Genomic DNA, 14,559 nt, shown 5'->3' with positions numbered 1-14,559 from the left:
TGACTCTAGCTTTGAGAAAATAGTGAATGTTAAATTTTCAAGAGAAGCATGACAGATTCTTGAGAAAATTTACAAAGGTGATAAACATGTAAAGTAAGTTAGACTTCAAACTCTCATAAACGAATTTGAAAGTCTGAGAATGAAGAGTAGAGAACGAGTAAACGAGTATATATTTGGAGTGGAGGTGGTAGCGAATCAACTCGGAAAATGGAGAAGAGTTGCATGTCAGCCATATTGTGGAATGGACTTTGAGAATATTGTGTGTGCAATTGAGAAATCCAAGGACTTGACTAAGCTCTCGGTTGAATAGCTTGATGGGTCCTTAAAGGCATTCAAACAATGGAGGAGAGCTTTGTTTGAGCAACTTGATCAAGTACTTTAGGCAAGACTTAACCTGAAGGGAGGTGCTCGAATTATTCGAGACCGAGGTAGTCCTGGAGGAAGAGGTTATGGACGAGGAGATCGTGACCAAAATGATGATGGAAGTGATTATGAAAACAACAAGGGACAAACCGGTCAGTAGAACTGGCATGACCATGAACAAAGAAAATATTGAGGAAGTCGATCAAATAAGTCAAATGTTGAATGTTTTAAGTATAAGAAGAACGAAATCAAGATTGAAGAACAAGAATTATTGATAGAAAAAGAATGTTGATACACTTTTGTTCAAAATAGGGATATATATATATATATATATTTATTTATTTATACACACGATGAAAGAAAACAAAAGCTCTTAGAGACCCTCATCAAGCATTTAGGATATGTTGAGCAAGAACCAAGAGCTTGAGCGGGCGATCAAGAGAAAAAGCAGGAGACCAGAAGATTATCAATTCTTATCTTTTTATTTTATTTGAAGAACTATTATTTTGTTTTACAATTTTTTATTCTCTTTGTGCATGATATACTTTTATTCTGTTACCAAGTTCCTTTAGAATTCAAAATACTTTTCTTTTTATCATAACTAGTTTTAAACACATGCATACGCGTGTTGATGTTTGTTTGTGGGTTTATTAAAAGAGATTTAGACGTTAAAGAAAAAATAATAACTATTTTTAGGTTTTAAGTTTTGAATAAAATCAACTTGAAAAATGATTTAAAATTTAAAATGTCAATAAGTCTATAAAAATGCAAATAGTAGATTTTGTAAAACTTCAAAGATAAAGCATTGCAAAAATGGAGTAAATTCTCAAAAAATTTATAAATGATAAGTAGAAGTATGTAGGACAGGCTTGCTAAAAATATAAATCAATATGAACACTATTTTAATATGTATTATTAGATTCATCTAATTAATTTATTGATAAATTCTTCTAATATATTGTTAAATTTATCTAATTAATATATAAACAGATTCGTCTATTATGTAATGTTAGACATTCTTATTCACTGTCTATTATGTAATGTTAGACATTCTTATTCACTGTGTGGAGTTGTATTTAAATAATATACTGCATATATAAAAAATACAAACCTTAATAAATTTGTAATCATCATAAAAATTACTTCACACTCTGTTACGTGATTTAGGGAATTTATTTTTTAATAGTCAACATTTAAAATGTGTACTCTTTCCATTCAATTTTGCATAATACAATGTTTTTTGTATTGTGGTTTTTTTTCTTTCTTAAGACAAATTATTTAGTTAACATTAGGTGCGCTATAAATGTAAATAAAGATATTCTAAAGTGAATAAAAATGTGAAATCTGGAGAGCAAAAGATGTATCGATTTTTACTTTAGGAAAATAGGTAAAATAAAACTCCCATATATGAGTGCTGGGCATGTATAATGTACTGTAAACACATACCAATTCTTTCCTTCATCTAGAATGTTCTATTATTTGTTTTCATTTCTTCAACTACAATGCTAAAAAAAAGTGAAAAAGAAGAAATATTATTCCTTTGATTTTAGTACTTTTTCAGGAAGAAGTATGTTGCATGTGCAACATGTATGAAACACGCCAATACGTAAAAGCTTCCACATTTAACCACAAATTTGTGTTATACCAACTAAAACGAGTAATAATCGAATAAACCTAATTGAAGACAAAGGAAAAAGTGTACTGCAACTACGGGATAAAATGAAAGGGGTTCTTCATTCGGCATTTTTACATGATGGCTTTAAATGAAAACTTAAGAAATCTCACTATTCGGCATATTAACCTTATATTAGTGTGTGCAAGAAAAATGATATATTTTTCTTTCATGTTTTTCTTTTTTGTTATATCATTCGTTTTTTCTCGACTTCAATTTCTTTTAAAATAGTAGGGTTACCCATTATAAATTTATCCTTAAGTATTGCTAGTTCAATATATATATTAAGTGTATGAAGCTTTTTAGGTGTATTGACAAATTTTAAAAAATATTTAGAGGATTTATTTTTAACTTTAAATTGTTTAAGATGACATTAATTCAAGAAAGATGGTGATTTTTTTATTGTGATAAAATAATTCTTTTTTATAAAGAATTAATATTTTCTCATTTATTTGTTAATATATATTCGTACGAGTATATTTTAAATTAATTTTATGATAACTATTATTTTGAATGTATTAGATTTTCACCAATTACTATATATTTTTAAAAATCAGATTTATCGACTAAGTCGAGATCCACCAATCATTACATTACAATTATTAAGTAGTTAAGCTCTAACTAATTTTTCTTTTTTTAATACACTCAAATTTTAAGTTCTCTGGAAATTCGTTACAAAATTCCAAACACATCATTGGTTAATTGTTAACCTTGGCCATCTACATATATAACAGTTCTCTGGAGCCATTGGACAAGAACTATTCTTCTGCTTATTTCTTTTTCCCAGTTTTGTTGTTCAGTTACAGTGAGAAGTAGAAAAGATAAAATAAAAAAAAAAAGTCATTACAGCATTACTGAAAAAAAAAACAGAAGAGGACAACGAGGTTGTACTTTTTTGCAGTAGTAACGCTTTATTTTCTTCGGAATCCAATAAACTTAGTTGGCCACTCCCAACAATGTGGAGTGGTTGAAGGATATTATTCATTAGTAGTAAAGTGATTTAATAAAAAAAGTAAAATCATATTCAGACTGGTCTCAAACGAAATTGTATTTCTTCTTTTTTTCCTCTTATGTCATACAACTTACACTAAATAAAAGGTAAGACTAATATATCATTTGTAATTCTTAATAAATTACCACTAAAAAAGTGTTAATTACGTGTACATATATTTTGCTTTATCGGCATTAATTATGTGTAGATTAATGACCATATATTGTAAATAAGTATGTTATTTTTCTTCTGTTTTGTGTTTGGTAGAGTTTGATGATTGAGAGTGGTGTCCATCATGATCAAAGATACTTATTGATTACTATATGAAGTTATACTTCCCGTGTGAACTAGAAAAGTGGGAAATCATGTGAATTTGAAGCATCAAGTTCCTTAGGTATCACATATACATTCTCAGTATATAAGATGTATCACTACTACAATGTTTCCTGCCAAGTTAAACAGTATACACGATTCTGATAATCGGAAGTTGAAGCAGGATGAGAACGACCAATTATGAAAATTTTGAGGAGTTGTTGTCGAATAAAGTGAACCGTCTGGCGGAGTTCACATTCAATGGGAAATGGAATGAGGTTGAGAAGATGTACAATGTAGACCCAGCGTGTCACACGGCAACGATTGACGATTTCGTCGGCACTGCACTGCACGTAGCGGTGGATTTGGACGAAGAAGTTGTGGTTGAGAAGCTTGTGAATGCCATTATGAGATACGAGACGAAGGAGGCACTGCAAATGAGGAATGTTCGAGGGGATACCGCTCTGCATGTTGCTGCTTCCAGGGGTTTCACGAAGATATGTCAGATCATCGTAGGAGAGAATCGGGAGAGGATTTACTTAGTGAATCGCAAGAACAATGATGGAGAGACTCCTCTCTTTCAAGCCGCTCTCAACTGGAAGAAACAGGCCTTTGCTTATCTTTCTGACCTTTACGGCCACAGCGCTCCCTTGCAAGATCTTGTGCGATACAACGGTGACAGTATTCTTCATTGTGCTATCAGGAATGAATATTTCGGTATGCATATACATATATACATTCTCTACCTCTATATATACATATCAAAGCTGAATCGCACTCATCACTGCATTGCTACATATGCTGCAGATTTGGCAGTCATAATATTGCATTATTATGATTTCCTTGGCGTATGTATGAATAAAGATGGAGAGCTTCCCCTCAAAGTCCTTGCCACTAAGCCTTCCGCCTTCTACAGTTCAACCTATCTTTCATTGTTGAGGCGAGTCCAGTACCTACGTAAGTAAATTCACACAGAATATGCTTACAGGACTCTTTTTTTCTCGTAATAAAAATGAATTGACTTGACTTTCACAATTGTTATTGTTTCCTTAAAATAGAAGAATCTGTATATGTATATACATAAGTTTTAATTATACTTGTCTTGTTAAAGGTGTACACGTGGAACCCTTTGAGCCTGAAAGGGAAATGCGAGCGATTTTAAGAGAGATGAAACCTCAGAAGCTTCTGAATGAAAATTGTCCACGGAACTACGCCGTCTTGACTTCAGCCTTTACTGGTTTATTCGGTTTCTTCGGTTTATCCGGTATGTAAATGTGTTTGTGTCATCCCGTTTCTTTTCTATTTCCTTAATTTGTTTCGTCGTTAATTTGTCAAAATGTTCATAAACTGTATAACAGTAGTCGAGTATTTGATATTCTGCCTCTATAGCACATGATATGACAAACTTATTAAATTATTACTACTGTGAGTTCAATGGTGATGCATTATTGATTACAAGTACGGTCAGGAAAACTGCTTTTGAATAGTGAAAGACGTGACCCAGAAAAGAACCCGATAGACTTAATACCGATTAGCCATGTTGAGGAAAGGCGTTTCCCCCCAAACTATAAAACTATTCTTCAGTTTGTCCAATATGTATATGCTCTTATTTCAGCAGCTATTGGAGGTGTGTATATATTCTACTTGTTTCTTGATCTATTGGTAGCTACTTTAGCTATTGGTTTTTGGCAAGTTGATTTCGTTGCATCTGCTTTTTAAGGGATAAATGAACTAAAAGAGACAAAAAAGAAGCACCAATTGGGTCCAAGACTCTTGAAGCAACTATTGGAAAGACCTTATGAAGCAACCACGGGAGGAGGGGGTGTACCCTCTTTTATTGATACAGATATGTATAATGTTTATAGCCAGTCGATGCGAGCTTATGAAGCAACCACGGTAGGAGGGGGTGTACCCTCTTTTATTGATACAGATATGTATTATGTTTATATCCAGTCGATGCAAGGTATCTATCTATATTACACTTTTCTAACTAACTATATTTCTTCCCATTTTATGTCAAAATTATCTTAATCTCCCTTATCATACCCATCTTAATCACGCTTACCATTTTCTGTAGAGTTTTAAATGTCACAGAACTAAAAACAAATACCACATATCACAAGAAAAACATAAGAACAGAAGTGAAAGAACTCAACTTTTTTGTAGTAGAAGTTTTTACAAAAAGGATATCTTTTGATTTGGACTTCAAAAATATAACAGGTTCTTATACATAGAATCTAGGGATATCAAAGTTAAAACAGTTAAGAGAAACTATTGTTTACAATAATACAATGAGTTATTGGTGAACTCTCTAATGCAACTTTGAAACTACTAATTAAATACTTTTTAGTAGATGCTTTCTTTATATTTTTTATGATTTAAGAATAATGTATCATAATTCTTCAACTTAACTTTAAATCACGAGAAAAATTATATTATCAAACAAAGGACTGGATTTGTTTTTAGTATCACTCCAAAAAGCTTCTTACTAAAAGAGAGGTATGTTATGTGTATATAAATTCATGTCCAACTTTATTTTATCTAATTTAAGACTTTGTTTATATCCAACATATGCTTCACAAATACGTGTTGAATTTTTCTTAAAGGTTATCTTTATAATCTTGACCACTCTAGACCCAACAATATCTTTATTATTGAAGTGCAATCTATCTTGGTTCTCTTATCGTATATTTCATTATCACTTCCATGTAAGTTACTATGACTATCACAATTAATAATCACACAATATTATTACACAATATTCAACTCATCTATCATATCTCCTTTAATTATAGTTTAATTATAAAATATATTCTCTATTATTAATTTTAAATTATTCTCTAATTTTAAATTAAAAACTAATTTAAACACTAATTTTTAGTAATTAATATTAAAAAGATCAATTTTAATTTTAATTTACCAATTAATTATATTAATAATAAACATTATTTTAGATACATAATTTTTAATTATAAAATAATAGTTGAATTAGCTAATACAGTAATTAATTATTTTTTTCGAAAATTGGTTTCTATTTAATTATTTGCTTGTAGTGAAGTAATGGTACATAAAAAATTCTTATGTTAACCGAACTAAGTTCCTTATGCTAAAGTGAGATAAGAATAACAAAATCTATATTCATTAAACTCGTTTTTAGTAATCTAACAGAACCATTTAGTTATATCTGTATATATGTACCTAAAAATATATGACCATTTTGTGAGTGTCAAACTAAGAATGTCCAACTTAAATTTCTAAGAGAACAACATTCACTTGACAGCGGGAGAAACCAGTCAATCGAGGTGGTTGGAAGAAGAGGAAGAAGAGGAAGACAAGGATTGCGAAGACGATAAAAGGCAAAAGAAAGGAGTAAACAAAACAAAGGCTAAGATGATTGACAAAAAGGAAACGCCATTTTTGGAAGCAGCAAGGAATGGCATAATTGAAATGGTGAAGGAAATGTTTCAGCGACGTCCAAGTGTCGTGCATGAAACTAACTCGCAGGGAGAGAATGTATTACTGGTTGCTGCGAAGAATAGGAAACCCGCTGTAATTGAAAGTCTGAAAGAGATCTTGAAGTGTGAAGTTTGGAGAACTTTATGTATGGCAATAAATAAGGATGGGAAGACCGTGTTACACATGGCAGGAGAGGTTCTAGCAGATGATATGCATTCCAAAGTTTCTTATTCTGCCTTAGAGATGGTGTGGGACGCAAAATGGTTTCAGGTACCCAAACAAATTCATATATAACATTTTGATTTTCATGTTGAGGAAAGAACGATATTGCTGATGATTCTACTTTTTACCTTGGACCAGTATGTCGCAAGCCTTGTACCACGACACTATTACCTTTTGCGTGATAAAGACCAGAAAATCCCGTGGGAAATCTTCAAGAAAACACATGATAATCTTAGGAAGGAGAGTGGGGAGTGGCTGAAGGAGACATCTGAATCTTGCTCTGTAGTGACTGCGCTTGTTGCTGCTGCTTCCTTTGCAACCGCCACCACTGTTCCTGGTGGCATAGATGACCATGGTATGCCTCATTTTGAAGGCAAGCCTGCATTCGATGCATTTGTTTTTTCTTCGCTATTTGGACTTTGTTTCTCAGTCTCCGGACTCATAATGTTCCTTACCGTCATCACTTCACGAAAGCTACCCAGAGAATACCGCAAATCATTGCCACTCAAACTTGCTTTCGGCTTAAGTTTTCTTTTCTTATCCATTATTGCATTGCTTGCTTCTTTCTGCATTGGCCATTCTTTTCTGTTCAATCACAAATACAAGAAGGTCATATTCCCAATTTATGTTGCTACTTGTTTTCCTGTTATTTTCTTTGCCCTGGATCAGGTGCAACTCTACGTTGACCTTCTGGCAGCCATTTTTTCTACGGTGCCAAATGCAACTGATGATGACGGACAAAATTATTAGAACATTCTACCATATCAGTGTCGTGTTGGAGTCATATCTTATCATATCATTATAGCTTTGGCAAATACTTTTTATTCTCGCTTTTCATCATGCAACTTTCATCTTTAAGCATAGAGTGTGGTGTGTGTGCATTTTGTTGGGAACAAGGGCAATAAAGGAGAGAAGAGAGATTTAAACAATACTAAGAAGTATTTGTTTTGGTGCATTTGTAAACTTTACATAAGCTTTCTTATATAGTAAAGTGAAGAACACCATCTCACAATACTAAACAATGTGGGACTAAAACACACTACAAAAACTTAATCAAACTACACAAAAACTAACAATTCTCCCACTTGGAGTTTGATTATTACATAGTGTAATTTCCTTCATCATCAGTTATTCTTGAAGGCCAATTGAGCTACTGCAAAGCCTCAATTTTTCTATTGTGACAACCTTTGTCAACATATTCACTGGGTTCTTACTTCCCAGTATCTTCCTCAACGTTAGTACTTCATCCTCAAGCAGAGATCTGATGAAGTGATAACGGAGATCAATATGCTTCGTTCTGGAGTGAAAAGTTGAATTCTTAGCCAGATGTATTGCACTTTGACTATCACTGTGCAAAACAGTCCTTTCCTGGATGAATCCCAACTCCGTCAACAATCCTTGAAGCCATATCAATTCTTTGCTAGCTTCTGTTACTGCTACATATTCAGCCTCTGTAGTGGATAGAGCAACGATCTTTTGTATTTCTGACATCCAACTAACAGCTGTAGTTCCAACATTAAATATGTAGCCAGTGGTACTTCTTCGATATTCAATTTCTCCAGCAAAGTCTGCATCTACGTAACCTTGTACTTTTAGTTCACCTTTACTAAAGCACAAACACTTCTCCTTAGTTTTTCGTAGATATCGCAAAATCCATTTCACAGCTTCCCAGTGAGCTTTACCTGGATTTGACATAAACCTGCTTACAACTCCTACTGCATAGCCAATGTCTGGCCTTGTGCATACCATCGCGTACATCAGACTTCCAATGGCTGAAGCATACGGAATCTTAGCCATAATCTCTTCTTCTTCTTTTGTCTGAGGAGACTGATCCTTGGATAGACGAAAATGACTGGCCAAAGGAGTACTGACTGGTTTGGCCTTGTCCATGTTAAATCTCTGCAAAACACGGTTGATGTACTCTGCCTGAGATAACTGCAAGACTCCTTTTTGCTTATCTCTCGTGATTTGCATTCCAAGAATCTTCTTTGCTGGGCCTAAGTCCTTCATGTCAAATTCTTTTGACAATTGCATCTTCAAATTTCTGATGTCTGTTATATTTGATCCTGCTACTAACATGTCATCAACATAAAGCAGCAAAATGACATAGCTGGACTTGTACCTTTTGAAGAAACAACAATGATCAGCATTGCACTTCTGGAAACCTTCCTTGTGCATGAAGCTTTCAAACTTTCTATACCACTGTCTTGGAGCTTGTTTCAGGCCATACAGGCTCTTCTTCAATTTGCACACCATATTTTTCTTCTTTCCTTCTGAAAAGCCTTCAGGTTGGTGCATGTAAATCTCCTCATCTAGATCTCCATGAAGAAATGCAGTCTTCACATCGAATTGCTCTAGGTAGAGCTCCTCACTAGCCACAATACTTAGCACAGTCCTGATAGTATTGAGCTTGACAACTGGAGCAAAGATTTCAGTGTAGTCAACTCCTTCTTTCTACTGAAATCCTTTGACAACCAGTCGGGCCTTGTATCGCTTGGAACCATCATGGTCTTCTTTCACTCGATACACCCATTTGTTGTGAAGTGCTTTCTTTCCCATAGGTAACTCAACTAGTTCCCATGTCTGATTTGAGATCAAAGACTTGATCTCGTCTTTCATAGCATGCTCCCACTTGTCGGCATCCGTGGTTTGACAAGCTTCCATATAATCTTCAGGCTCCCCTCCATCAGTGAGTAACATGTAGTCTATGTATCTCCTGTTAGGCACATGGGGCCGAGAGGATCTTCTCAATACAGGAGTTGGAGTAGGAGGTTCTAATTGCTCATTGTTTTCTTCATTTGATTCCTCTGGCTGAGGACTCCTCAATATAGGACTTTCTGGGATATCTTCCACCTCTGCATAAACTAGTTCACTCGTTTCTGAATTTCTGGTGTCAGTATTATGCATGTCCTTGTACATCACTTTTTCATTGAAGATTACATCTCTACTGCGGGTCATCTTTTTGTTTTCATCATCCCATATGCGGTAGCCAAATTCATCTTCACCATAACCAAGAAAAGTACACTTCTTTGATTTTGGATCAAGTTTGTTTCTAACTTGATCGCTGATATGCACATATGCTACACAGCCGAAAACTCTAAGATGTGAGAGTTTTACCTCTTTTCCGCTCCATACCTCTTCCGGTATCTTGTGCTCCAATGGTACCGATGGACTTCGATTGATCAAGTAAGCTGCTGTGTTGACTGCTTCTGCCCAAAACTGTTTTGGTAAGCCTGACTGTACACGCATGCTTCTGGCTCTTTCAGTCAACGTTCGATTCATACGCTCAGCTACACCATTGTGTTGAGGCGTACCTGGCACGGTTCTCTCCATTCTGATTCTCGTGCTCATAGCAAAACTTCTTGAATCTGGTGTCTACATACTCACCACTATTGTCGGATCTGAGCTTCTTAATCTTCAATCCTGTCTCATTTTCCACCATAGCTTTCCAAATCTTGAAAGCTTCAAATACTTCAGACTTGTGTTTCAGAAAGTAAACCATACCTTTCTGGAGTGATCATCGATAAAAGTCACGAAGTATTGCTTCCCACCAACGGATGGGACAGTCGTTGGTCCCCAAACATCGGAGTGGATGAGCTCAAGCCTTTCTTTCTTTGGGGTTCTTCTACTTGTCTGAAAGCTCACTCTCTTTTGCTTTCCAAGTATACAGTCTTCACACATGTCAATTTTTACTGACTGAAGACCTGGTAGTTTTCCTTTTGAGTGCATGACCTTCATCCCCTTCTCACTCATATGTCCAAGTCTTTGGTGCCATAGATTGGGACTTTCATTTGTTGCAACTGCAATCAAATGACATGCTCCTGCTGTTTTGTAAAGAGTACCATTCTTTTTGCCTCGAGCAATTGTCATCGCACCTTTTGAAATCTTCCAATCATCATCGTGGAAGATTGTCGTGTAGCCTTCACTAGCTAGCTGGCCCACTGAGATTAAGTTCTTCGTCAGGTCGGGAATATGTCTGACATTTTTCAATTCCCATACAGACCCATTTAACTTAATCTTTACTACACCTTTACCTACAATCTCACATGACTGCTCATTACCAAGGTAAACCTTACCAAGTGATAGGTGAGAAGTTTACTTGTTTTTGTTGCTTATATTGTGTGGCTTTTGAGTAAGTTTTAGTGTTAATTCTCATGAAAAGTGTATAATTGTTGATATTAGTATAATTTTGATTGTTTAAATGTTTTTGATGCTTTTGTTGTTTATTTTGATGTAAAATAAGGATTGAATATCATAAAAGACTTGGACCAGGCTTAATGGACGATGTTTTGCCGAAAGTTTCGCGCCCGGGCGTGAGAAAAAGGGCTCTGGGCATGATTTTACCGAGAGGGTCGCGCCCGGGCGCGAGATACAAAGGGGCGCCTGGGCGCCACATAGAAGAAAGAGGACGCTCGTCGCAAATGAGCGGACGCTCGTCCAGCATGCAGAGGACGCTCGTCCAGCATGCAGAGGACGCTCGTCCAACGTTCGTCCAGGACGCTCGTCCAGCGTGCAGAGGACGCTCGTCCAGCGCGCAGAAGAGGACGCTCGTCAAGAGTGAGGACGCTCGTCCAGAGCGGCAGAGGACGCTCGCCCAGCAGAGTGAGGACGCTCGTCCAGGGACGCTCGTCCAGAGTGAGGCTCGTCCAGGGACGCTCGTCCAGCAGAGGACGCTCGTCCAGCAGGGGACGCTCGTCCAGCATGGGACGCTCGTCCAGGAGAGGACGCTCGTTCGTCCAGCAGAAGCACTTGGACGCTCGTCCATAAAATGACTAAGAGAGGACGTTCGTCCAGAAGTTGGACGTTCGTCCAGGAAATTGGACGTTCGTCCAGAAGTTGGACGCTCGTCCAGGAATTTGGACGCTCGTTCAGAAAATCACCCGTGACTCAATTATTGGATCTTCTTTATATCAGAATCCAGTGGCCATTTGCAAAGGGGGATCTGGAACGGGGAGAAGACCAGGGACGCTGCTGCAGCTGCTCCAAGGGGCTTTCATGGTGGAAATTTACCAATTTCCACCATCCAATCCATCATTTCTCTCTTCTATGTTGTATATGTGTAGCTAAAACTCCATTTCACTGGGGTTGAGAGTAAATTTCTGAAACTCTGTAATTTCTCTATTAATTCATGATTTTGTCTGAATTTTGTGTTTTATCTTTATTTTTCATGCTTTTGATGGAAATCTGAGCTATTTGAAAGGTTAAATCATTGGAAAATGTATGAGACCGCGGACCTAGGATAGAACTGCTAAAGGATTTCGAGTCCTAGACATAGGAGGGAATTTTTAGTCATCTGTGACATTGTGTTTAAGGCAAATCTGATAATTGAATTAGCTAAGGAATTAGCAATTTAGTTTGATTGATTAAGAACTGTCTCTGAGGAATCAGGACTGCATGCGCCTAGGATGTCGATGCTTAATTTTGAGAAATTGTGTTAGTAGAAAATTACCGGAGTGATGAACTTGAATTTCAACCCCAGTGAACTTTAATTCATCTATTTTTACCTCTTTAATTTCATCTGTATGCAAATCTTACTTGTGTTGTAAAATTAATCGCTAAATTAGTAAACTTTAATCAATCTGTGAATCAAAACAAATCCCTTGGGAAAACGATATTCGGACTTACTGATTTATTACTTGAACGATCCGGTACGCTTGCCGAGGTCTCAACAAGTTTTTGGCGCCGTTGCCGGGGATTTGTTTTTGTTTTCGTTGATTGTTTGTTGTTTATCTGGTTTAGTTGATTTTAGCTATCTGTTGTTTAAGTGTGTATTGTGATTCTATTTGAATTCTTGTACATATTTGTTATCATCTGTAGAGATTGTGTATTTTTGGATTGTTTTCTTTTAGTTTGTGTTTTGTATGAGAAGCAGAGAACAGGTTGAAAATCTACTTTTCGATCCGGAAATTGAAAGAACTGCTCGAAGGAACAACAGCAGAAGAAGGAGACAAAGTAGAGAATCCAGAGAATCATCTGCTATCTCTGAAGAAATTCTGGACTTTTCATCCGGGCAAGAAAAAGAAGAAATGGAAGATAATCGCACTGGAGAAGGTTCTGGGCAAGGAAGACGTACTCTTGCAGATTATAATACTTTCTCAGGACCTCTGCACTTCAATAGTATTGCAAGACCAGTGGTGAATGCTGCTAACATGGAGATGAAGCCAGCTCTTATTCATCTGGTGCAGAATAATCAGTTTCATGGATTATCTCACGAGAATCCATACACTCACTTGGCTACTTTCATGGAGATCTGTAATACAGTGAGGATTCACCAGGTTCCAGATGAAGCAATCCGACTCAGCTTATTTCCATTCTCATTGGCTGGTAATGCAAAAATGTGGCTGAATTCTTTTCCAGAGAATAGTCTGACTGTCTGGGATGATGTGGTTGCCAAATTCCTGAACAAGTTCTTCCCTCAGTCCAAAGTCAATAAGGGAAAGCAGGAGATCTCTTCTTTCCAACAGGATGCTGATGAAACTCTAGGTCAAGCATGGGATAGATTCAAAGGCCTACTGAGAAAAACCCCTACTCATGGATTTGATGAGCCTACAATGTTAAATCTGTTTCTTGGAGGGCTGAAATCTCAAACAAAGTTAATGTTAGATGCCTCAGCTGGAGGTAATATCAGATGGAAGACACCTGAAGAAGCACATGAACTGATTGAAAACATGGCTGCAAATGATAATGAAGTTCAGAGTGAAAGAGCTCAATTTCAACAAAAAGGTGTTCTTCAACTTCAAACTCAAGATGCTTTACTAGCTCAGAACAAGATTATGACTCAGCAACTTGAGACATTAATGAAGAAGTTATCTCAGCTACCTAAAGAACTGCAGAATGTATCTCAATTTCAACATCAGATGGTTCAGAGTTGTCAATTGTGCGGAGGAAATCATAATAATGGTCAATGTGCAGTGCAAAGCATGTCTCATGAAGAAGTGCACTATATGGGAAATCAAGGTCTTCAGACAAACTATGATCAACGTCAAAGTTTTAATCAAGGATGGAGACCTCATCCGAGTATGGGACAAGCTGCTCCTTTCAACAAACCACCTCCACAGAACTTTCAGCAACAACCTACTCTGACAGACAGAACTTCAAAACTGGAAGAAACTCTTCAGCAGTTTATGCAGGTATCAATTTCCAACCATAAAAGCACAGAAGCCTCACTTAGGAATTTGGAGATTCAGGTGGGTCAATTAGCTAAGAAGTTGGAAGAAAAACCAGAGAAGAACTTTGGGGCAAACACTGAAGTAAATCCAAAGGCAGACTGCAATGTTATTACTACAAGATCAGGAAGAATTCTGGAAGAAAGAGGAATTGAGAAAAAAGTGAGTGAAGAAAAAGATGAGATGAGTAAACAGGGAGATGAAGAAAAAGAGAGAGAGGGAGAGAAAAAGAAAGAACATGTGTACGAGAAACCTCTTCCATATCCAATGGTTGTCTCTAGAAAGGATAAGGAAAGACAGTTCCAGAGTTTCATTGATATTTTCAAGAAATTGGAAATCAAGATGCCTTTCTCAGAAGCACTGAAACAAATACCTGC

General features: G+C 36.3%; 1 protein-coding gene and 1 non-coding gene across 2 annotated transcripts; one reads left to right on the top strand and one right to left on the bottom strand.

The window, feature by feature from the left end:
- The first annotated feature begins 3,498 nt into the window (after window positions 1-3,498).
- On the top strand, window positions 3,499-8,021 carry LOC108336554 (uncharacterized). Its single transcript, XM_017573030.2, has 7 exons — window positions 3,499-4,055; window positions 4,146-4,295; window positions 4,450-4,602; window positions 4,807-4,965; window positions 5,059-5,301; window positions 6,619-7,064; window positions 7,155-8,021. The coding sequence occupies exons 1-7, from the start codon at window positions 3,524-3,526 to the stop codon at window positions 7,764-7,766; spliced, it is 2,295 nt and encodes a 764-aa protein (XP_017428519.1). The 5' UTR covers window positions 3,499-3,523; the 3' UTR covers window positions 7,767-8,021.
- Window positions 8,022-13,451: 5,430 nt separating this feature from the next.
- On the bottom strand, window positions 13,452-13,554 carry LOC128193407 (small nucleolar RNA R71). The gene has a single exon (XR_008244628.1). It is a non-coding gene; the product is annotated as a small nucleolar RNA R71 (small nucleolar RNA).
- Window positions 13,555-14,559: the final 1,005 nt, after the last annotated feature.

This window comes from Vigna angularis, chromosome 7 (genome assembly GCF_016808095.1).
Source record: "Vigna angularis cultivar LongXiaoDou No.4 chromosome 7, ASM1680809v1, whole genome shotgun sequence".
Lineage (NCBI taxonomy): Eukaryota > Viridiplantae > Streptophyta > Magnoliopsida > Fabales > Fabaceae > Vigna > Vigna angularis.
This window is presented reverse-complemented; position numbering and strand designations above follow the sequence as displayed.

Coding starts and splice junctions, on each gene's coding strand:
- LOC108336554 (XM_017573030.2), top strand. CDS start 3,524: ATGAGAACGACCAATTATGAAAATTTTGAGGAGTTGTTGTCGAATAAA. Junction 4,966..5,058: donor TATTTCAGCAGCTATTGGAG/GTGTGTATATAT, acceptor CTGCTTTTTAAG/GGATAAATGAACTAAAAGAG. Junction 5,302..6,618: donor TTATATCCAGTCGATGCAAG/GTATCTATCTAT, acceptor TTCACTTGACAG/CGGGAGAAACCAGTCAATCG.